Genomic DNA, 23,348 nt, shown 5'->3' with positions numbered 1-23,348 from the left:
TTGCATTTAAAGGGGCAGTATATCCTTTGTTCAACAGGAGTGCAATGAATCGCATATGTGTTGATTTTACTTTTTACCTATTGTTCTGATCACAAACATTGTTTGTTATTTCTTGTGTTTAATAAGAGTGATTTTTTTTGTGATTAAAACAATAGACAAAATATACTGTATGTTTAGCACAAAGCTCATTTAACTCATTAAAAAAATGTAAGGATGTTATTTCTGGCTTTTCATGACAAATATTCATTGGTTTCTGACGACCTCTGAACCAAATCCTGGACCAAATCCCTACGTAGAATCAAGCAGCAATTTATTTATTAGCCCTTTTTTATTTGGCTCAGCAGCAGAGCAAGTTTCAAAGCTCATTAGACATGAAACAGCTGCAAAGTTTCCTGAACATTCCGAACTTAAGGGCTATTCTCATGCATAAATAATGAAGCAATTGTGGATTTGGTAATTAGCAATGGACAGTACAGTCTGAAATTACAACACTAGCTCATTCACTCAGTAATGGCAGTTGTCTTGTGGCCTGCTCCATGATGTATTTCTCATTGTATCCTGACACCGCACAGATGCTGCAATAGAAATATATTGTGGCTGCCTCTGGCTGTGTATATGCTGATGTGCTGAGGGCCCTGAGTCTGGGTAAATACCCACCTATTGTAATATTTGTGTAGCAAATAGCCTGACTGGTCTGTAGCCATCAGACCAGTCACTCAGAAATCTTCAAATAATGCTTTTCACCTTGGTGTGAATATAGTTCACATGCTCAGGATTCATTTATTCAACATGTATTATATTTAGCTTATTGTAACTACATAAGCCACTGAGGATGCAGCTTCCTATAACTGCGCCAAAGACAACAGCACAGTTTAAACAATTTATACACATGCGCATTGAAGTTCCATCAGTACTGGAGCTCTGATTTAATTGTGCACCCCTGACTCCAGGTTTTTCCTTGGCCCTAGTTCCCAGACTTGGTGGAGAGTCACAGCAGAGGCCACTGGAGGCTGCTCTTGACCTGTCTCATATATTAGCTATTCCTTGCTAATGCCTGCCCTTTAAAACATTCTGAGAAATTATATTAAAATAGTCGGAATAGGCACTATACTGTGAGGCCATCGTGTCATACTCCTGTTCCTTTGTCTCTAGTACAGAAGCTTGAATCTGTGTCACCTCCTTTCTGAAAAGGGATGGGATGCATTTCTAGAGCTTGTGGATCAGAGGTCATATATTCTTGCTTGACAGTTCTGTCATTTGGATCTTCTACTGAAGTCGATGGAGGCCCAGAATGGAGCAGGTCTTTCTGTTCAAATCCTCTATAATGGAGCCACAATGGGGTAGGTGGGGCCCAAAGCCAGGATAAAGGTCTCTCTGAGCAAGATGGGACAGGACTTATATAGCAAACATGGGAAGTCTTTTCTAACCTTGGAGGATGAAAGAGTGATGGGCATGTGGTTGAAATATCTCCGGTAGCGCGTGCACCGGCCTCACACTGCATGAGCAAGTCTCTTCCATGGAAGCAGGGAGAGGCACTACAAGGCATGAGAGATAGATGCATTGCATGACGTAGAGCCTGCAGCCCTTCCCTCAGCTCCTGCACCTGGGAGGACAGATCTGACACCTGAGGGAATAAAGTGATTTCTCGTTCAGTCTTTATTCCTATGTTATGATTTTTGTGATACTGACACACTTGCTGCCTTTCATAGCAAGCTGTTAGTACCACTGTACATTTGTATAAACCCAAATATGAATAAAAAAAATATAATGACATTTAGCAATGTATCTAGTGAATTTAGAAATTGGATGGTGGCCAATAGTCACAATATAATGACAGGACACATTATACACTAAAACAGGAATAAGTTAGAAAAGGAATGTCTTTTGACCTGCAGAGTCAATGTGTTGCCCAAAAAAAGTCGCTGAAAGAATGTCACTTGTAAAATACCAAAATAACCAAACCAGGAACAATAACCTGGGGATAAACAACAGGATATGATCCTGTTTCACATAGAGGTAAGGGTTACATTATCAGGAAACCCGCTATCTAGAAAGCTCCAAATTACATAAAGGCTGTCTCCAAAAGACTCCATTTTATCCAAATAATCCAATGATTTCCTATTTCTCTGTAATAATAAAGCAGTACTTTGTACTTGATCCAAACTAAGGTATAATTAATCCTTATTGGAAGCTAAGCCACTCTATTGGGTTTATTTAATGTGTATATGACTCTCTAGTAGACTTAAGGTTTACAAAGATACAAATTATGGAAAAATCATTTATCTGGAAAAGCCCAGGTCCTGACTATTCTGGATAACAGGTATGCCAAGCAAGTTATTTTGAGTAAATCGACTTTTCCTCATAAACTATGTTATAGAATTTAAAAAGCCTTCATGTTTTATGTGCGTAATGCTCTAATAACATGTATATGTGCACACAATCAGGAACAATATAAATGTTCACAGTATGAATATTTGCTTCAGTTTGCTCAAGATCTAGAGCAGCCAATCATTAGGAAGCCTTTACTGGTTACAACAAGCATTTAATTGGTTGCTATGGGTTAGTAGCCAGGCAAAAGTTAGACATTCTATCATATTTTAAAGTTAAAAAGAGACATATTCAAACCCTATACATTTTATACAGTTTTAATACAGTACTGGAATTTTTAATGTTAATGCTAAAGTTCTTTTATGAGAGCGTTGCACTCACCGCTTGGCTAAGTCTGTCCATACTGTCAGTAGCTCTCGGCTCTGTGGATGAAAACAAAGGCTGTTAGCAGAATGAACAAATGGTGAACAAATAGAGATAAAATATTGCTTAACTAAAAATATGTTCATATTCGTGGCTACAGCTACACCCCCAGTAGGCATATGGTCTGCTCCTGAATAAATGCCTACACAACAGATTGCGTGCAGTTACCTCCGGAAGTAGCTGCAGGGTTGTTGCAAGCTGGAAAGTTAAACCTCTCCTGGACTGAAATGGAATTTTCCTCTTCTATCCCATCTACCACCCTGCAAAGAAGAATATCATGTTTTAAATATGAACAAAACTAGCCGAGACAACAAATGAAAGACTTCCTACCTTGGGCTCAGCTCTGTAGGTCTGGCATAGGGTACATGTTGGATGCCCATTTCTCTAGCAGAAGTCCTGCTGGGTGTGTGGCTAAGTGTCATTTCTTTAGCAGAGTGCTGAGGGCTACAATGACAAAACCGTGATGGAGAGGAGCACAGATGAGGGGATTTACGGGGCGTGAGGGACACACTGAACCTTGGTGAATCTTGTTCTTTGTCATGAGAGTGCTGAATTCCAAATGATTGTTGAGTGCAGACTTCACTCTAAGAAAGAAAACCACAATGTAATCTCACAAAACGAAAGCTTTTTGCAGTCTTGCCCAACTATATTTCCTGGCCCACTGCTTTCACTTAGTATTCACTTATACTTCGAATAAATTGACAATTTTAAAAAACACAAATGTTACCTTATTTAATAAAAAAAGCCAAAATACCTCCCATTTTTTTTACTCATCATTTTAGTGAGTTTTCAAGCTGAAGAGAATCCGAAAAACTTGAATAAATAGTTTAGATATTAGCTAGGACAGTTCACATTGATTTCTACATGGCCTCTTGCGCTTTTTTAGATGCCAAAGTTTTTCTTTAGAGTTTAGATAAATATCATAAATTCATATTCAGGGTTTTTTTAAAGGTTTTTAGGTTCTATCGTCTTTAAATAAGCTCACATTTTTAAAAACCTCTAATGTTTGCTTATTTATTACAAAATTTGAATATAAAATACACAATTGAATTAAATCACGGACAAAACCTAAAATACCTTGAATTTGTAAGTTTAAAAGCTCAGAAAAGATTCAGTTGCTTTAAATTTGCCCAAATGCCATTGACTTCTACATGAACTCAGCAGCTTTTAGATGCCGTATTTTCCAATTTGAATTTTTGAGTTTTTTTGGTGCTCAATAAAGCTCTAAAATTTGAGGTTTTGAAACTCTAATTTGAGTCTGATTTGAATTTGTGAGTTTTAATATCAAAAAAAGTGGTAAAAATCCAAATTCAAATGTTGATGAATCAGCCCCTTAATGTTGCTGTGAATGGAGAGCAGTTGTGGTCTCTTTATATTCATATTTTTATGCAGAGTCCAAATTAAATCAGCAGCTTGCTATTAATAAAAAAAAAAGTTCCCAACAACTGTAACTTTCTATGTATTTATTCTGAATGTGTCTTCTTTTGAATTCAGCAATTAGCAGACTTTTCTGCAGATCTAGCACACTGTTTGGTTAATTAACTGCCTGATAAACATTACTATTTGACAGTATTGCCACCTTCCTGCAGATTTGGAATAATGTTTATCTGTTGGCATATAGGGTTACTAAATTCCCTGCAAATTGACTGTGACCTGCTTTCCTAGAGATGGTGGATGAGAAAATAGAAAGAAATTAGATAGAAGATGAAAGCAAGGGAGATGCAAAGGAGGAGGAAAATGCAAAAAAACTGGATATATGAGAATTGTGAGAAAGAAAACAGTTGAGAGAAAAAGACAAGTGGAGTGGAGAGAGAATAAACATTAAGGCATAAAAAATAGAGATAAACCAGGGTTTCTTAACCTATGGGTCACCACCCAAAAAATGTGCAAGGGTGGACCCATTTGGAGGGCTATTTAATGGGGAAGTTGATTCATTCTAAACAATTTATGGGTCTTGCTACTAACTGCCACCTGCGAATAAAGAGAGTAGGAATGCAAGAGAGAAAGATAGAAAGGAGGAGGAGGGAGATCTACTGGAGTGGAGGAGAGAACAGAGATGTTTTCCTTAACATGTTAATCTTTTGTGTTCTTCAGTCTCACCTCATGTGCACACTTGCTGCCTCCCAGGTTGTAGCTCAGTTGGTTTGTGATCTGACATGCAAATTTCTGGGCATATTCAGGGTAAAGGGATAATGTGTCACGGAGGCCCCTTTGACTGATCCCCTGGAGGTCACAGTAGGTTAATGCTTTGACATCAGCATTTGATTTAATTACTACATCCTCAGAATAGAGCTCACAGCCAATTAAATCTCCCTTTCCTAAGCAAACAGAGAAATAAAGAAATGCATTTTGCTGTATGACTTGTTGTACTGAACATTCACTCTGAGCAAAGCCATTTATCATCAACAAATATCAAAGCTACAAGATTTAAGTTACCAAATCAATGACATTTTGCCACATTGTATATATATATATGTATTCATATATACTATATGTCTAACTTATGTATATTTCTTCACCAGAAATGGGAAAATGTACTTCCCCTACCTAATTTTCACAAAAGTCAAGTTGTCGTTGGCACATTCACATGAACTGGACTCATGAAAATTGTGGCCATAACATTTCTTAAAAATACTAAAAAAAAATTTCCATATCAATAAGATATGAAACAATTGACATTAAAAATAATGAAAACTCCCACAAATCAATACTTGTATCTTTGATGTAGAAATGGTTCTGCACAGGGATGGCAAATCATTGAGCTATGCCCAGGAGGAACCACTTACAGCTCTTTACTTTTAGCTTTGGGAGCAACATATATTTTTCCGTTTCATTAAAAAAAAGGAGCAGTTATGAAATATTAAAACACGTCAACACTGCATTCATCCATGTTGTATTTCCAATGTAAATATTCTATCTTCACAAGTCTTACCTCGTGACAAAAAGAAAATATATATTTCCTTTATGAAGGACATCATCAGATCAGAAACAAATAATTGCTATAAGACAACTATTAAAAATGGCATCATAACTACATGTGTCTGTGTTTATTCACAGCAGAGAAAGAAAGGTCACATCAGAGTGAGACCTATAGATGGAAACAACAGGCCAGTGCTGGCTTTGTTGGCAAATGTCATGCCAAACTAATGATGTTCAATGTTAAGACAGGGTGTAGGAAAATCAAATAATTTTGGACGTACAGAGCTGAAGGTAGTTTACCCTATAGAATTAGCTGTCAGTGTGATCAAACTCTTAGGCAGAACCCTGACATTAAAGGGCATGTAAATGCAAAAAAATAAAATCCCATTTTTACTTAAATAAAAAAGAAACCTATCTCCAATATACTTAAATTAAAAAATGTGTACCGTTTTTATAAGAAACCTGACTGTATGCAGTGAAATTGTCCCTTCATTTACTGCTGTGGATAGGAATTGTCAGACAGACCCTACTGCTCTGCAGGGAAACAATCATACTTATAAACAGTAGGGTGAGCCCCCACCTTACTTCCCAGCCATGCAGACTTCAAGCAGACTTTGTTTGTTTGCCTGTAGAGCAGTCGGCGTCTGTAGAAATTTGTATTGGATTTTTTTTTTTGCCTTTACAACCCCTTTACTGTTTCCAACTCCAGCTACAGGGACAAAGATCATGGAGCCAGATTTAAACAGATAAACTGGGATTCTATTTGGAGGATTATTCTGCTGCAGCCACTGGTTCTGCAGAGTTGGAGAAAGTTTATATTAAACAATAAAAAAAATCCACATTAGATTACATGGCAACACAGGACCCAGTGCCGTTTGCATATTCTGATTATTAACCAGTCTTGCTGGATCGGCTTCTGGCAGATATTATTTGACTTGAGCTGTTTTGATTATTTATGACGATCCCTAAGCAGCCCAGACCACATTGAGCATGTGCACAGTCTTGGTCTTGCAAAGATGTATAACAAAGTTACAAGATGGTGACCCCCTGTGGCCAACTTTGAAAGCATAAATCATTTGTTTGATTAGGCTCGTGGTGCAGTAAGTTCATGTTTATGTTTAGTATAAAAAAATACAGCGTTTCTAGCCTTATTCTATTTTAGACGTTATGTTCCCTTTATCCACAATGTAAGCCGTCAAAGTAATTTATGGAAGTTGTATTGCAGGTATAATAATGTTGCAGGTATAATAATACCTGAGAACTGTCAATGGCTTAGAGGTGTTCAAGGGGTGGTTCACCTTTAAGTTAACTTTTAGGCATGTTATAGAATAGTCAATTATAAGAACATTTTCAATTGGTCTTGATCATATATTTTTTATATTTATTGAATTATCTGCATTCTTCTGACGATTTCCAGCTTTCAAATGGGGGACACTGACCCCATCTTAAACAAATGCTCTGTAAGGCGACACATTTATTGTTATTGCTACTTTTTATATTCATCTTTCTATTCAGACCATCTTCTATTCATATTCCAGTCTCTTATTCAAATCAGTGCATGGTTGCTAGGATAATTTGGACCCTAGCAACCAGATTGCTGAAATTGCAAACTGGGGAGCTGCAGAATAAAAAGTTAAATAACTCAAACCCCACAAATAATAAAAAATGAAAACCAATTGCAAATTGTCTTAGAATATCACTTTCTTCATCATACTAAATGTTTTGCTCAACTTCAATCATTGGTGCCACAAACAATGCATGAAGCAAGAGAGGGGTTAAGGACAGTAACGCTAGCTTGTGTTTGATTTTATTTATTGGTTTCTTAGATTTGAAAACTGTAATAAGATTTGGTCATGAATTTGATATTTGTGCATTTTTGGGGAGATTTTTTGGTAAAATATGTTTTATCCTGAATTAAATGTGATCAGCAGTTAAAATGCCTACGGGCAGCTAATACTAATTTATGAGTAAAAGCACTGAGGCCTCTTTTTTGATTGCTCTTTAAAACTTTAATGACTTTGTTTGTTAAGGTTACAAATGTTGCCCTAGGCAGGGATCAAATCACTTTATCTCTTAGAATCTTCAGGGCTGTATGCACAGAGAATTCTAATTCATTAAAACAGGATTAAAGAGAACAAATGATCATTAGAGGGCTATAATATTAAAGCTTGTTGTACAGCCAGCATTATTTGGCAAGTGACCTCTTTAGGCCAAAGTTGCATTTTATAGTCCTATGTACAAAGGTAAAATTATCACCTGTCGGATACATGGTCAGGAATTGTGACCAGATATCTATTAATGAGGACCAAATTGCTTTGAGGCCAAATGATTGTTTCAGCCTCATCTGACTTGGTATTGAGCTGCTTGGTCCATTACTTTATACTGACTGCTCTGTCTCTGTATTACTGATGTGATTGCAAGTGGCAAGAATCCATCAGTGACCTAACATTTGACTGCAAATAGAAGGCACAGGCTTACAACAACACAGCACAGGCTTGCTCTCCTGCAGACCTAGAATTGCCAGCACCACTCCATCCTTGAGAACTTCCATAGATCCTGAGCACACACAGTATAAGGCCTCCAAAGCATCACCCTGTCGGATTAGGTACTCTCCTGGGATACAGAAGGAACGCCTGATGTTTAGCGACAAGGACCGCAGACAGCCACGACTAGCCAGGGAAAACAGTGGGGACTGCAAGAGCTCCCTGTTGAGATGCATGGCAATATCAGCTCGCAGTTCATCTGGAAGACTCTGCAAAAGCTGTGAAATGATGAAACATTTTATTAAAATGGAAACAGTGGTTTGACCATCACATATTAAAGATCTCTCTGGGGTAGCTCTTTCACTGCATTGTGAGGACCACAGTATTACTGCCTTGTTTATGTTGAGATTTGAATATATAGTGAATAAAGTACCCCCTCTTGTAAAATTGAAGAATATTATAAGTTACCAAGGAGTTTAATGACCATATAAAATATGGTCATGGAACTCTGAGGTTACTTCTAATATCCTCATATTTTGCAACTGGGGGTACTTTATTTCTTATAATACACAAGTTTCAGTGAGTCATGTGACAGAAATGACATCAGAACTCACCGTTTTTAACTGATGACATCAGAACTCACCATTTATAAGGATATAATTTACAAGATATTCATTGCTTTTGTGTATTATATAAATATATATAGATACAGTATATATATCTAACACAACAATTGCTCCCACCTGATTAGTATCAATGCCATTGTTCACGGTCCATGTGGTCTGCACATACTCCAGCATGCGCTGTTTGAGAGGTTTTGGGATCCCATGGATACGGATGTAATCTCGTAGATCCCGGGTGCGACTATGATAGAGGAAGCGTCTGGCGTAAAGGCGCTGGATTATTGCAGTTACATTTCCAAACACCAGGGCGTGCATCAATGCTGCAAATAAAAAGATCCATTGATGAGAGGGTCAATTGAAACCCTGTGCTTTTAAAATGCTGCATGTACAATGCTTTAAGGTATATATATATATATATATATATATATATATATATATATATATATATATATATATAGTGAATAAAGTACCCCTCTTGTAAAACATAAGGATATTATAAGTCACCAAGGAGTTTCATGACCATATAAAAACATGAGGCCACAGGTCATGGAACTCCGAGGTTACTTTTAGAAATGACATCAGAACTCACCATTTATAACTGATGACATCAGAACTCACCGTTTATAAGGATATAATTTACAAGATATTTGTGGCTTTTGTGTAATATATATATATATATATATATATATATATATATATATATATATATATATATATATAGATAGATATACAAAGTATAATGAAGACAAACCTTTTACAAAACTGCAGTATGCTTTGCAGCAATGTAAATTTCCTGGCAAGTTTGGATTCAAGTTAACTTACTCGCATTCATATAGAAATCTTTTTAAATTAGCTCTAATTAGGTTCTAAGTGGAAATGTGATGACCATGGCATACTGTAGCTCCACAAGGGATGCATTAAATCCAGGATAAAGATTTGGCCAAATCCTTAAAGCCAATTCGAACTATCATTCCCATTATAAAATCCGTGCAAAGCTTGCCTATCTTTCTGTGAGGTCTTTTTCAAATATTAAATCCATGTTACTGTTTTAATTTGTCTCCCTGCAAATTGTATTTGGGTTAACGGTACCTTGGTTGCCTTGCCTATCTTGAAGGTACCCAAATAGACCTAGCCAACAAATGGTCACACAAGGTACATTCAGTTAGAAGGGAGCAAATATTTCAGCTTTACATATTGTTTTAGATAACAAAAAAAGTTTCGGGGTGGATATGTTTTTTTTATTAAAGAGAATGTCCCCCCTAAAACTTTTTTTCCATATTGAAAGAAAATGTTTAAAGCCCAAATCTCTGTCCTTCTAGTGGTGGAGGGGTGAGTAAGACATTAGTATACCTATATATTTTGTTAATTTTTGAATAGGTGAATATATTTATATATAATGTAGACAGAACATTTGTAATTCAGCTAAATCATATTTTAAGCTACTGTTTAAAGGTAATAGTGATTGTAGAACTATTTATTTTCATGGCCCCATTGGAGGTCTATACTTTGGTCAGAGTTCCCCTTAGCTCGTAACAAGGTTACAGATATAGAAAAAATTTGTTGTGCCTCTCATTCAGCCTTAGTTTCAAAAACATCTGGAACAGCAAATATGCTTTCTCTACAAATCTCATCCAAACTGACCTCCAATGTAGGTTTTCAAATATTTTGCAAAAAGGCAGCGCTAATGACTCCAAGACCGCTCAGGGGGGCAGTTCAACAGATTGGAAGCCAGTGCTGAACAGTGAGTCTATAGCATATTGTGAAATGTGTTTTTAGTATTTTCTTTTGTTTGTTTTTCAAATCTTACCCCCAATCAACATGATACATATGGAGAAGATCTTCTCTGTGTCAGTGTTGGCAGACACATTGCCAAATCCCACACTAGTCAAGCTACTCAGCGCAAAGTACAAGGATGTGATATAAGAACTCCTAGGTGAGGGTCCTCCAAGTAACACCATCTCTGTTCTGTTTGCTGCCTCCTCACTGTTATTATTCTGGGGAGTCAAGTATTGGCTGCTGTTTCTTTTTCCAACAAAGTAAGGAGTTTCCAAACGCCTGGCCAGCTCCTGCAGCCATCCTGCAAAAAGTTAGGACAGTTGTTAGTCTTCATTTTCCCATCCTGCCAGGGCATTTTCCTATGTTTATATATATATACATATATATATTAAAGGGGACCTGTAACCCTAAGAAATACTTCCAAATTCAATTCTTTTATATTTTGCCAATCAAGCAAAACTTTACTTACACCATATACATTATTTAAATCTTGTTGGAATTCACAATTAATGGCAGGAACCATTTTGTGAATACTGTTATTAAGGCATGCTTTTCATCATTTCAAAATCCAGAACAGGGGACGTGATGCCCATGCACTGGCTACACCATTATAGACAATGAGGAGAGAGGAGGAATGTGAGGAAGGCAGTGACATCTCGGAGGTACAAAATAAAAAGTGAAAGTAAATCGTCTGCCCCACTTTTTTGCCTGAGGCATAGGGCGGGGCAGGCAATATATGTTTGACAGCTAAGACTTTTAAATGAGTTTATAACAGATATGGATGTTTTAATAAACAAAAAAATTTCGGTTTCATGTTTAATTGGAAAATTACTTTTATTTTACAGCTTTTTATGTATGGGTGACAGGTCCCCTTTAAGATGACAGACAATGTAGGCAGTAAAGACAATAAAAAGTCTTTATACCTGATAATCATAAGAACAACCGTCTCAGAACAAATCACTGTATATTCTGTATGTCTTACCAATCTCCGGCACTTCTGACTGATTGCTCTCAACCTCCTTTTGACCAATGAAGTACCAGATACAGGCCACCCAGTGCGCTAGGAGAGCAAAGACTACCATGAGAAGGCTGAGAACCACAGCGCTATACCGAGAATAATGATCCAGTCTCGGCAAGAGGCGGAGCAGGCGCAGCAAACGCACGGTCTTCAGTAGGTGAGCCCCAAAGTACTTTCATGTGAAGGAGAGAAAAAAAACGGAAGCAGGTTTTGTACAGTACAATTTGTAGCTTAAGAAAATGATTTAAAGAAACACACATTCTGTGGCTTGATATAAAATCATTTTTAACGTATCTAGACTTTCACCAAGTGCACTTGCCTGTTTATAGATCAAGCCGTGCTGCAAAACGGGACAGCTTTTCAGAACCTACGATGAATTTTCCACACTTTCACCAAACCGATTATCCACAACAAAACAGTTGCTTTGAAAGCTGAAATTGTGAAGTGGCTTCAGATAACTAATCTTCCACCCAATATACCAAAATATTCATGGAACTGTCATATATTAGTGATGGAGGCACAATTCCCGAATTCCATGAGTCTGACTATTGCACAGTTGCTTTGAATTTGGTAAATGGGCAAATCTCATGTAATCTGACTACAAGCCAATGACTGGACTGCCAAAAGGTTGGCTCCTGTGTGATTAGCTCTAATTGAAAGCTGCCCAATTAAAGGAGAAATAAAGCTTAACTGTAGACATAGGCAAGAAATGTTGTACATTATGTTTTGGGCTTCTGTACCAGCCTTTAGCAGTAAAGATCTGTGTCTTCAAAGATGCCCCAGTAGCTCCCCATCGTCTTTTCTGCTGATTCACTACACATGCTCTGTGCTGCTGTCACTTACTGAACTTAGGCACCCATAGTATACAGTACACATAGAATAGAAATGTCACAATATAAGGCTGATTAGTAATTAATACAGATAATTACTATACAGCAGCACAGAAACCAGTGCAACTAACTCCAGAATTTAATAATCATTTTATATTACAGACAAACCTTATTTTCTGCTGTATAGTTTGCCCTGTGCTCAATCTGATGGTTTCCAGCACCATCAGATTGAGCACAGGAGCTCCTCAAGGATGTGTTCTCAGCCCATTGTTGTACACATTGCTGACACATGACTGCACAGCTAGACACAGCTCAAACCGCATCATCAAGTTCGCCGATGACACAACTGTGGTGGGGCTCATCAACCACAATGACGAGTCGGCGTACAGAGATGAGGTTCAGCAGCTGGCAGTCTGGTGCAGTGAGAACAATCTGTCATTGAATGTGGATAAAATGAAAGAGATGATCGTCGACTTCAGGAGAACTCGCCCTGCTCACACACCACTCAACATCAACGGCTCCACAGTAGAGACAGTAAAGAACACCAAATTCCTGGGAGTCCACATCTCTGATGACCTCACCTGGACCACCAACACCGCCTCCATCACCAAAAAGGCTCAGCAGCGTCTTCACTTCTTAAGACGACTGAAACGGGCCAGCCTTCCGCCTCCTACCCTCACAGTGTTCTACAGGGGCACCATAGAGAGCGTCCTGACGAGCTGCATCTCCATCTAGTATAGTAGTGCCAGCTCTGCTGACCGGAAAAGTCTAGAGCGGATTGTCAGAGCAGCTGGCAACATCATTGGAGCGGCTCTTCCATCACTGCAGGACATCTTCCACAAGCGCTGTGTAAGAAAAGCCTCCTGCATTGCACTGGACTCCACACACCCCTCACACGGACTGTTCACGATGCTTCCATCCGGCAGACGCTTTCGCAGTATTAAAGCCCGAACAACCAGGCTGCGCGAAAGCTTTTTTCCGCAAGCTATCAGACTCCTCAACTCACTGCCTGTCCTCCCACTACATTCCAGACACACCCGAACTGTGAACTTAACTTTGTGAACTGTTAATTTATTTGCATAATTCTAAAGGTTTACACATGTATATCCAATTTCTGCCTATATATTGCACATTTCATGTTTACATATTTATTGTGTATTTTTAAGTGCCTTTTTGTGAAATGTACTAGCTGGAGCCACGTCGTCTCGTCTCACTGTATATTTGTATACTGCTGAGATGACAATAAAGTTTACTTTACTTTACTTTACTTTACTTAACCCCTAAGTTTAGCTTCTCAACAGCTGTTCAGAGCCCACTGAGCATGAGAGTGTCACAGACACTTTCCAAGATGGTGACCCCTGTGACAAGTTTGAAGTCCTGGATCATTGCTGCTATTGACAAGCTGAAACTTTAGGCTGGTGCAATAAGTTCAGTATATAAAATATGGTATTTTTAGCCATATTCATTTTTAGGGTTTAGTTCTCCTTTAAAGAGTTTAAGAACATATACTTTATCTCTTTTTTGTATTATTTTCTGCTCAGACTGAACTTCAACCTAGTATGTATTCAGGTGTACAGAAACAACATCTGTGGCCCCCAGGGAAAGGCAAAAGTAATAGAAGTCCAGGAATTATTAAAATCCTAAAATAGGTGGAGCATCATTTAATATTTAACATAGTATAGTGCTACGCAATATGTTGGCGCTACATAAATACATGTTAATAATAATAATAATAATAGTGACATATGAAGACTTATGATTGACCTATTTTTAGGTTTTATTGTTTCCTATGGTAATACCCATGATGGCTTATTTATGAATGCAAGCACAAGTAAAAAAAATTCTCTGGGGTACAAAGTAACAGTAAGAATAGGCTGTCTCACTGGGAACAATAAATCCTCATTAAGCAGTCAAGTGATGCAAGAAGCTTAAATTGGCCCTGTTTCTAATGGAGGACAAGTGAAGGCTTTTAATGCCTGAAGCTCACACTTATGCACTGATGTATAATATTAATATACCATCTACAATAGCTTAATGAGTACTGTCAAAATGCTCAACATTGTGCATTGGGATTTTTGGCCAATCAGAGCCTCCTGTAGACTGCCAGTCCACATAGGGGCTACCAAATAGCCAACCATTTTTTCATGCTTGTGTGTGAATGTGGCTCACGGGTAAGGTTGGGTACCCCTGGTTAAGATCATCAATGAGTGCACTTTGTATTCATAAAACAAGATATTCTGAGTGTGTTCCTGACAGTACCTTTTAATTGTGAAGGTAAAAGGAGAAACTTATGAGACATAAGAGGAGAAATGAATGACTAACTTACCACATTGACATTAAAGCTATAGAGCAAATCCACAGGCAAAGCCGCCAGCAGGTCCAGCAGGAACCATGTCCTGAAATAGTGGTATACAATGAGACGAGGTGAGAACACCACCTTTCCCGACTGACTGACAAACGTGGTTCGGAAATTCAGGACTATGTCTGTTGATTAACGGAAAGTTTGTGAAAATGACACCTATGAATATGGTTGCTAATATTATTTCTCATTTCTAAAGATGAGCAATATGATTCAGAAACTTCCCAGAACGTGGAATTGTTCTAGCTTCTGAGACAGTTCTACTAGTTCAGGAAAAATCTTAGCTGCTCTGTTTCAAACCCCAAGATTGTGATGCCTGACACAAAAAAGCCTGGCAGGTTGTGTTAACTTTGTTATGTAACAATGGCCTTGGGATCAGAAACAGACTCTGTTGACCTGTGAATGTGATCATGTACTGTACACTGAGCTCTTTACAATTTATTGCAGGATCAACAATAAGAGCATGCAATATGTGCTTATGCATTTCATTAACTCGTTTAGCAACTGGTATCGTTGTTTCCTAGCAAGCAGTCAACCAATCACTGAACAGATGAATAACAGTTGAAATAGTTACCTAGAATAAAGAGGATTTCCACAATAAGGTCACATGCAGTGGGTGGGCAACGTGGAATGGTTGCACCTTCCTCTTTGCTGTTGCTGAAGCAGACATTATATGGCACAGTTACGGCTACATACAGCGTGGCTAGAAAAATTAAGCAGTCCCAGCATGCCTTAAAGGTTCCATAGTGCAGAAAAATGAGGGGAGACTTTCGAACCGAAACCACCTTGTATTCTGGAACTTGAAGCTTCTCACCAAAAACTCCCTATGAAGCAGGAAAAAGGTACATTTCAAAGGCAGTCATCGGTCTGGAATCAGCCCATGTTTAATCATAATCTCTACATACAAAGTGAAGAATGGGGTTTCTGTACTGGGCCAGTATCTCTTGTACTGTAAGCTGAGCTGGTTGTTTTGCTCAAAAATAAGAAGGTTCTTGTGGCCTGACATAGTAACATGATAGTGTTTGTAAATCTGATCATAATGCTACAATTGCATTCTATATCTCATTTTCTGAGTGGTGATATAATAAATAATAACAATAATAATTGCTCAAAGCTTATTTAAAAAGAACCTCTAAATAAATATTATGAAATACTGTAGCTTCACAATATCCAAAGAATAGAAAAGAACCCCCACTAGAACAGACTAAACTCAGGCAGTCACAAAGTATTATTGACACACTTATTTATAGTTAGTTAAATAGTAAACACTTGAATAAACACCACTAATCAGTGCATGAGGCTGAATATGCCACTTATTAAATTGTTATAAAGTGCTGTGCAATAAGTTATAAAGTGCAGTGCAAAGGATTATTAGTGAGGAGCTTGAAAGGCCAAGTTTCTTTTTTCCCACATTAATATTCGGCAATTAATAAAGTGATACCAAAATTGATCACCAATTTCTAAATTACTAGTAATGCTAAAAGAAAATAAGTTGATAGTTATAATAGATTGACTAAAATGAGAATATTGAATACATTAGATTATAAAGTGCTACAGTGCTGAATGAATTTAGTGAATGAATTTAGTAATCCTTCCTAATTAATAAGGTTCGTTAATTAACTAGGCTGCCATTGGATAGGATAAAAACTCACTAATAATCCTTTGCACTGCACTTTATAACTTATTGCACAGCACTTTATAACAATTTAATAAGTGGCATATTCAGCCTCATGCACTGATTAGTGGTGTTTATTCAAGTGTTTACTATTTAACTAACTATAAATAATTGTGTCAATAATACTTTGTGACTGCCTGAGTTTAGTCTGTTCTAGTGGGGGTTCTTTTCTATTCTTTGGATATTGTGAAATTTTTGAATACTGACTGCAGTCAGACCTCCACCGGAATTAGAAGGATAAAAACCAAGGGGTGATTCGTGTTTGTATTGAAATACTGTAGCTGTGATTATTATTGCAAAATGTATATACAAAGATATCTGGTGTGTCAGAAATACCAAATGTGAATAAATTGTATTAAAATGATGGTTTCATACAACTAAATCGATGGGCCCTTGTCAAGTCCTGAGGCCCAAGGGTCACTTGGTAACTGCATTTTGCCAAGGGGCCCAAGCTGGATAGAATGCAATAACACAACATGGTCCACACTGTACGTTCCATCCATATCCAAAAAATCAGTTAATACCTTGCCAAATTTGCCTTTGGTCCTGTTCTGTCTTTGCAGTTGACCAGAGAGGTGGTACAGAATGGTCCTGCTCCACCTGCGATCTGCTTTATATCCGTTGCCTGCTGGATATTCCTGATTCCTGATTTCTGTCAAGACAACAATCTATAAACAGCAAGTACTAAAGTAACAGTGGCATGTCCAAAATGTATATTTCTAAATTAGCATTTAATCATGCTTTAACAGCTAAATAGTTATGGCACAATACAAATCAATACAATATTGATGAATCCCAATTGATATTATCAGCCCAGCCCCAGAATGTCTCATTAAACAGACAAAAGTTCTTTTTTATACCTGTTTCCTTGCAGCTTTTTGCACCTGTTTGAACTTTGGTGTCTGTGATGTCTTTAAAGGAGATGAGAAAGAGAACCACTTCCCCTTTTTCATTCTTGATTGGCACAACATCCAGTAGGCACCAAAAGGAACAATCTATTAAAACCAGAAAATTAGATTTTTCCTTATTATAATAATCAACCGGAGGACAATGTGGCCTTCAAAATAGTTTTGGCCCAAGCATGCTTACGTCCTCCATTTACCAATCCATGTGGCATCACATCATTGGCAATATATATAATTTCACCCATATCTGGTATATCATACTACTAGATACTGTATCATGTCCTGGATGATGTACTGTTATTTGTACAGTACATGGTTACATTAGCAACAGCATTCTCACCATTTTTCTTGTTCAGAACCAGCTCTGCTTTGAGCTCCTGTTTCTCGCTGAGAGCTTGCTGGATGCAGTGCTGAATCTGCTCAGTGGTGTCGGCTCCATAGAGAAAGGTACAGGCACACGATCTCTGCATGACTTCTGCTCGGGTGAACCCTGTGAGCTCACAGAATCCATCTGAACAGTACACCACAGGAAAGGATGGAGGAAGCTGAGCGTTCCCAAGGACAAAGTTACTGTCTGCAGAATAAGAGACATTTAACATATTAAAGTCTATAGGATAAGTCACACTACATTCATTCAGTCTAAGTAAGCAGAATATCACATGTCCTTTCATCTCTATGGTACCATAGAGAATTATTTTAATATAAGCAATGTTCCTTTTTTAAAAAGGAACCAGTTTCTTTATGTTTACAAATATTACAACATACCCTAAGGGCAATGACACACGAAACATGCTACTTCTGAAGTATCACTTTTCACATATGCTTCCCCAGCAGCATTTTCATGTCAGCCACTGGAGAGGAAACAATGGACATTTTATCTTGCAGTGCAGACAAGATTAATAATGGGCGACAAAACAACAGGTGTGTCATTGCCCTAAAAAGCTAGATAGGCCTCCTATGTCAAGGCAAATCCTATATGGTGTCTCTGGTTATCGTAGGCTGGGGACCTCCCTGAATGTATGGCATTATCTTGGGAAATGTGTCTCCTGACCAATGAATTTGGGGAATACAAGATGTTCTCTGCACTCAACCCACTAGACATTTTTGCAGGAAATGTAATAAAAGTCGCAAAGAGCAAAACAATTTGAACAGATAAGAATAAAATTTTGCATTTTGCGATGCAATACTCTTCCTTAAACTGTTACTGCATTGCGAATTTTCATTGCGCATTGCCCACTTTTAAGAAGTGCTTGAAGGTATTGTAATATTTAGGAGCAAATGTAACAACTTTTTCAGTAAGAAAAGTACATTGGCGCAAACTATAAAAAGTACATTGGTGCTATATATAGCGGAAGTGGTCGCTAAACAGTTTCCGGGTTCGCAAAAGCTATATTAAATTCGCGCAAAGGAAATTTTCTTGCACAGAAGCATAACTTTTCGCATTGCGAATATTTTTTCCGTTACCGAGTTTTATTACATTCCCCCTTTTGTGCCTCATGCTACTAAAAATGTCCTCCCCTTTAAACATACTGGGATTGTTTGTCCATATATTGCAATATAAGCTGGCCAACTACGTCAAAGTCATTGGTCGGATGGCAAAAGAGGCATTTACTAGTTGGAAGACAAGGGTAACTGCTTTTGGCGCTATCAACTGCAGTAACAGTTTACAAAATTACATTTTGTCTTTTTTTTAATATTGAAAGGGTTAAAAAAATCAAGGCTGGGCTCTAGGGTCTTCCAGGCATTGGTTATTTATTTAGATTAGTAACACTTTGCCTAACTATTAAAATACTGTACATAAAATAAAAAAAGAATGCAATCTTTTATATTTTCTAAAAGAACCCATACTTATTTCATACTGATAATATAAAGCTTCATCCAGCTGTTGGCTTATTTCCCAAGTTATCTAGTTGCTGAGCTTGTTACCCATTGCCACCCTCTGTATAAATAACATGTTAATGTTCTCCGAGGAAGGGAGAGAGCTAAAGAGTGTCATTATTGCTGCATGCAGCCTTCCCTGGCACTGCTGGTTACACAGGAGGAGGACAGAATGTGCAGAGCTGAATGTGTCTCTTCTATGTGGAAGCGGCTGAAAAAGAATCGCTTCCAGCTCTTGATTACATTGCGTCGTCTTTATTCAGAATAGACTCAATGCTCACCTGCCAAGGTCCCTCATCATTGCCAGCGCTTGCACATATAATACATAGGAAACATATAATTAAGGAGGTGTTCGATGATTAAACCGCTCTCCTATTGTTCCGCTCTGAGGCTTTATAAAAAATTATTACTGTGCAATTTTTAACCTCTTGAAATCCAAGTTTGACACAAATATACTGTATATGAGCAGCATTATGGGAAGAAGTACAATTGTGGAGAAAAGGAATTTATTTGGAGAAAATATTTATAACCAATCCAAGCAGTGTTTTAGGCCAATAGTAACACTTTATCAAGCTGATATTGGCCTGAAACGTTGCGTTGTTCAGTGCTGTATAATATCCTCATTAATACATTCCTACAAGGTGCAAACTTCTAATTTTAGACAACAGCGCAATGCAAAAAGAGCCCGCACTATATTATGTGTGGGAAAGAAGTGCTAATTTATGAAATGAGAGGAGTAGAGCATCTGTAATATAGCAAATATGACTCACGAGTTCCATCAAACCTTGTCGCTATGGTATCTAAGAAGGTATTTTGTGGAGCAAGAAGACCTCTCATGGTTAGTGTTAGGCTAGACCTCTCTATGCCAGTTCTTCATTGCTGGACTGAAAAAGAAAACATAGCATTTCATTTATAGTATGAGGCATTAAGAGGGTACCACTTAAAAAAGAATCCTTATCAAAATGAGTGTGTGTGTGTATACATATATTATATATACTATATATAGTGTATATTTATATTTATATATTTATTTATAATGTCACTGTATCATTACATCACAGCAACTACTATTGTTTATCTGTCCTTCTGTAACGACAAACCAACCAAAATGTCAACATGTACTGCATGTTAAAGCTAAGGGCTTGGTAGGAACTATCCTGGCTGCTACATTAGGTCTTGTTGCAATATAGATATAAACATAATTGTTCTTTAGATTTGAACATCACTTGCACATATATACACTCCAGGGCAGATTTATCAAAAGTCGAAGTGAAAATTCGAAGTAAAAAAATTTAAATTTTGAGCTATTTTTGTGTACTTCGACTACGGAATAGTCCAAATTTGATTTGATTTTGAAAACATTTCGAAAGTTCTAATATCATAATTCGTCAGGTACTGTCTCTTTAAAACTTCGACCATTCGCCATCTAAAAAACTGTCGAATTGCTGTTTTAGCCTATGGGAGACCTCCTAGAAATGATATGGAGTCAATTGGTAGACTTTGAAAAATCAAAGGTTTTTTTTTGAAAATACATCGAATTCGATCAAATTTGATCTTACTGCCATTCGAACTATCAAATACAGCCTATTCACCCGCAAAAAAACTTAGATTTTTTTTAATAAATTTAGATTGGTCTTTTTTTAATCAAATTTAAAAAAAAAAAACCCCATTACTGCGAAATTCGACCCTTGATAAATTTGCCCCTTAGTGTTGAAACTGAATTAGATGCTGACATATTTGGGAGCAAGGAATCTGAGCCTTAGTTGTTACAAACTGCAGGTATGGGATCCATTATCTGGAAACCTGTTATCCAGAAAAACTTCATTTAATTCAAATAATGCAAATTTTTTTAAAATCATTTCCTTTTTCTCCATGATAATAAAACAGTAGCTTGTACTTGACCCAAACTAAGCTATTATTTAATCCGTATTGGAAGCAAACCCAGCCTATTGGGTTTATTTCGTGTTTTTATGATTTTCTAGTAGACTTAAGGTATTAAGATCCAAATTATGGAAATATCTGTAGTCCAGAAAACCTAAACATTCTGGATAACAGGTTCCATACCTGTTTTATGCATAATAACATGAGAATATGAATAACGTCTCAACTCAAAGCAAGGTTCGGACCATTCCCATGATATGCTATTGAATGTAAGGCTTCATTGATTGCAAGCTAGTGTCATTGACAGTTTTTCTAAAGTACATACAGATTTGGGAAAGGACACTGCTATTGTAAGTAAAATAGAGGACTTGGGTGCCACTGTGGTACTACGGGTTGTTGTTGGGAGTCACAATCCACAGCAGCTGAATGGGCAACATCTCAGTAGTGCAGATCTATTAGACGAGCCATCGATTATCTCAATAACTTTTATGCAGTGGTATACATGCCCAGGTGTTTTATGAAAGAGCCTAAAGTTAATATATAAAATTTATAAAAACAACCTTCATTTTAAGTGAACTATACAGTTATATATTAAGGCTCCAACAAATGATTCACGGCTTAGACAAGTGTAAGAGACCCTGTTATTCAGGATATTCACTTTCCTGAGAGACGTGAGTGATGGCATGAATCAATATGAGGGAGCACACACGCCAAGCCATCTTCTCAAAGTTATCTGCCCCAGCTCTCTGACTAAATCTGCTCACCTGACATCCAGTTTCCCGTCCAGTGGAGCAGCAGAGGCACAATGATGTTGGCTCCTATAATGTGGCTATGGCAATGGCCCTTCCATCAGGTCTCTCCCAGCTCTGCCTCTTCTTCTACCTCATCCCTCTGGCTCTGTGAGCTCTGCTGTCTTTTCTTAGCGGGTAGGGAGCAGATTTGTCTTTATTCCCAGCTTGAAGTTTCCATAGTTACTCATGGCACACCCTGTCTTCTCCTTTAAAGGAACAATGCACAGGAAAAATAAAGTAGCTCTTGCTTATATTAATCCAGCAGATGGGGGTTACGCTGTATCAGAGATAAGACATTAACTCCTCATGGTAGAGAGAAGCAATTTCTATTTTTCTAACAGCTAAATAAAGAATCATATAAAGACAAAATATGCAGAAAGTAATGTATATATATTTTTGCTTTTAGTGATATGGGGGTCTAAACACATGGACAAGTATGCGAGGGATCTCTATAGCTGTTGCTAAACTACAACTCCCATCAGCCCCTAACAATCATTATTAGGGATCCTGGGATTTGCAGTCTAGCAACAACTACTATATGAAACATGTGTATAATTCATCTGGATAGACTGAGCTGCAAATCCAGACTTCACCCGTATAATATAATATAACATAACATAATATATAGTGCATAAAGTACCCCTTATTGTACAATATATAGTGAATAAAGTATCCCCTCTTGTAAAATATAAGGATATTAGAAGTTACTGAGGAGTTTCAAGACCATATAAAAACACGAGGCTGAAGGCCGAGTGTTTTTATACAGGTCATGGAACTCCGAGGTAACTTCTAATATCCTCATATTTTACAACTGGGGGTAGTTTATTTATTATAATACACACATTTCAGTGATTTATGTGACAGAAATGACATCAGAACTCACCGTTTATAACTGATGACATCAGAACTCACCGTTTATAAGGATATAATTTACAAGATATTCATAGCTTTTGTGTATTATAACATATTATAATATAGGGATACATTTATCTTGCTACTGGGACAATAATGGAAATGTTAACACTGATGCTCTTTTATATAAGAGTGGGGCAGTTGTCTGTAAACAGCAGCACAAAGTGACCCTGCTAAGGACCTGAACCCTCCCCCCATTCACCCTCTGCCTTCACGGCCTGAGGGTGAAAGACTGGAGGGTAACATTATGGAGCATATTTATCATACCTGTGTAAAATGAGTGACCCTAAGGGAAACAGTGTAAAAAGCTGTGTAAAATAAATGCCATATTTATTAAAGGGGTTGCTCACCATTGAGCTAACTTTTAGTATGATGCAGAGAGTGATATTCTGGGACAATTTGCATGTTTTTCATTTTTTTAAATTATTTTTGGTTTTTGAGTTATTTTGTTTTTTTATTCAGCAGCTCTCCAGTTTGCAATTTCATCACTCTGGTTGCTAGGGTTCGAATTATCCTAACAGCTATGCATTGATTTGAATAAGAGACT

General features: G+C 37.5%; 1 protein-coding gene across 1 annotated transcript; it reads right to left on the bottom strand.

Annotated features, from left to right (window-relative positions):
- Window positions 1-755: 755 nt before the first annotated feature.
- kcnh3.L (potassium channel, voltage gated eag related subfamily H, member 3 L homeolog) lies at window positions 756-22,176 on the bottom strand. The gene is made up of 16 exons (XM_018247385.2): window positions 21,863-22,176; window positions 19,988-20,101; window positions 17,680-17,913; window positions 17,295-17,429; window positions 16,959-17,086; window positions 15,334-15,583; window positions 14,727-14,884; window positions 11,535-11,742; window positions 10,584-10,853; window positions 8,897-9,096; window positions 8,182-8,431; window positions 4,852-5,069; window positions 3,082-3,335; window positions 2,920-3,011; window positions 2,710-2,750; window positions 756-1,624 (listed from the first exon to the last, which is right to left on the bottom strand). The coding sequence occupies exons 2-16, from the start codon at window positions 20,052-20,054 to the stop codon at window positions 1,127-1,129; spliced, it is 3,003 nt and encodes a 1,000-aa protein (XP_018102874.1). The 5' UTR covers window positions 20,055-20,101; window positions 21,863-22,176; the 3' UTR covers window positions 756-1,126.
- Window positions 22,177-23,348: the final 1,172 nt, after the last annotated feature.

The sequence above is a fragment of the Xenopus laevis genome, chromosome 2L (assembly GCF_017654675.1).
Source record: "Xenopus laevis strain J_2021 chromosome 2L, Xenopus_laevis_v10.1, whole genome shotgun sequence".
Lineage (NCBI taxonomy): Eukaryota > Metazoa > Chordata > Amphibia > Anura > Pipidae > Xenopus > Xenopus laevis.
This window is presented reverse-complemented; position numbering and strand designations above follow the sequence as displayed.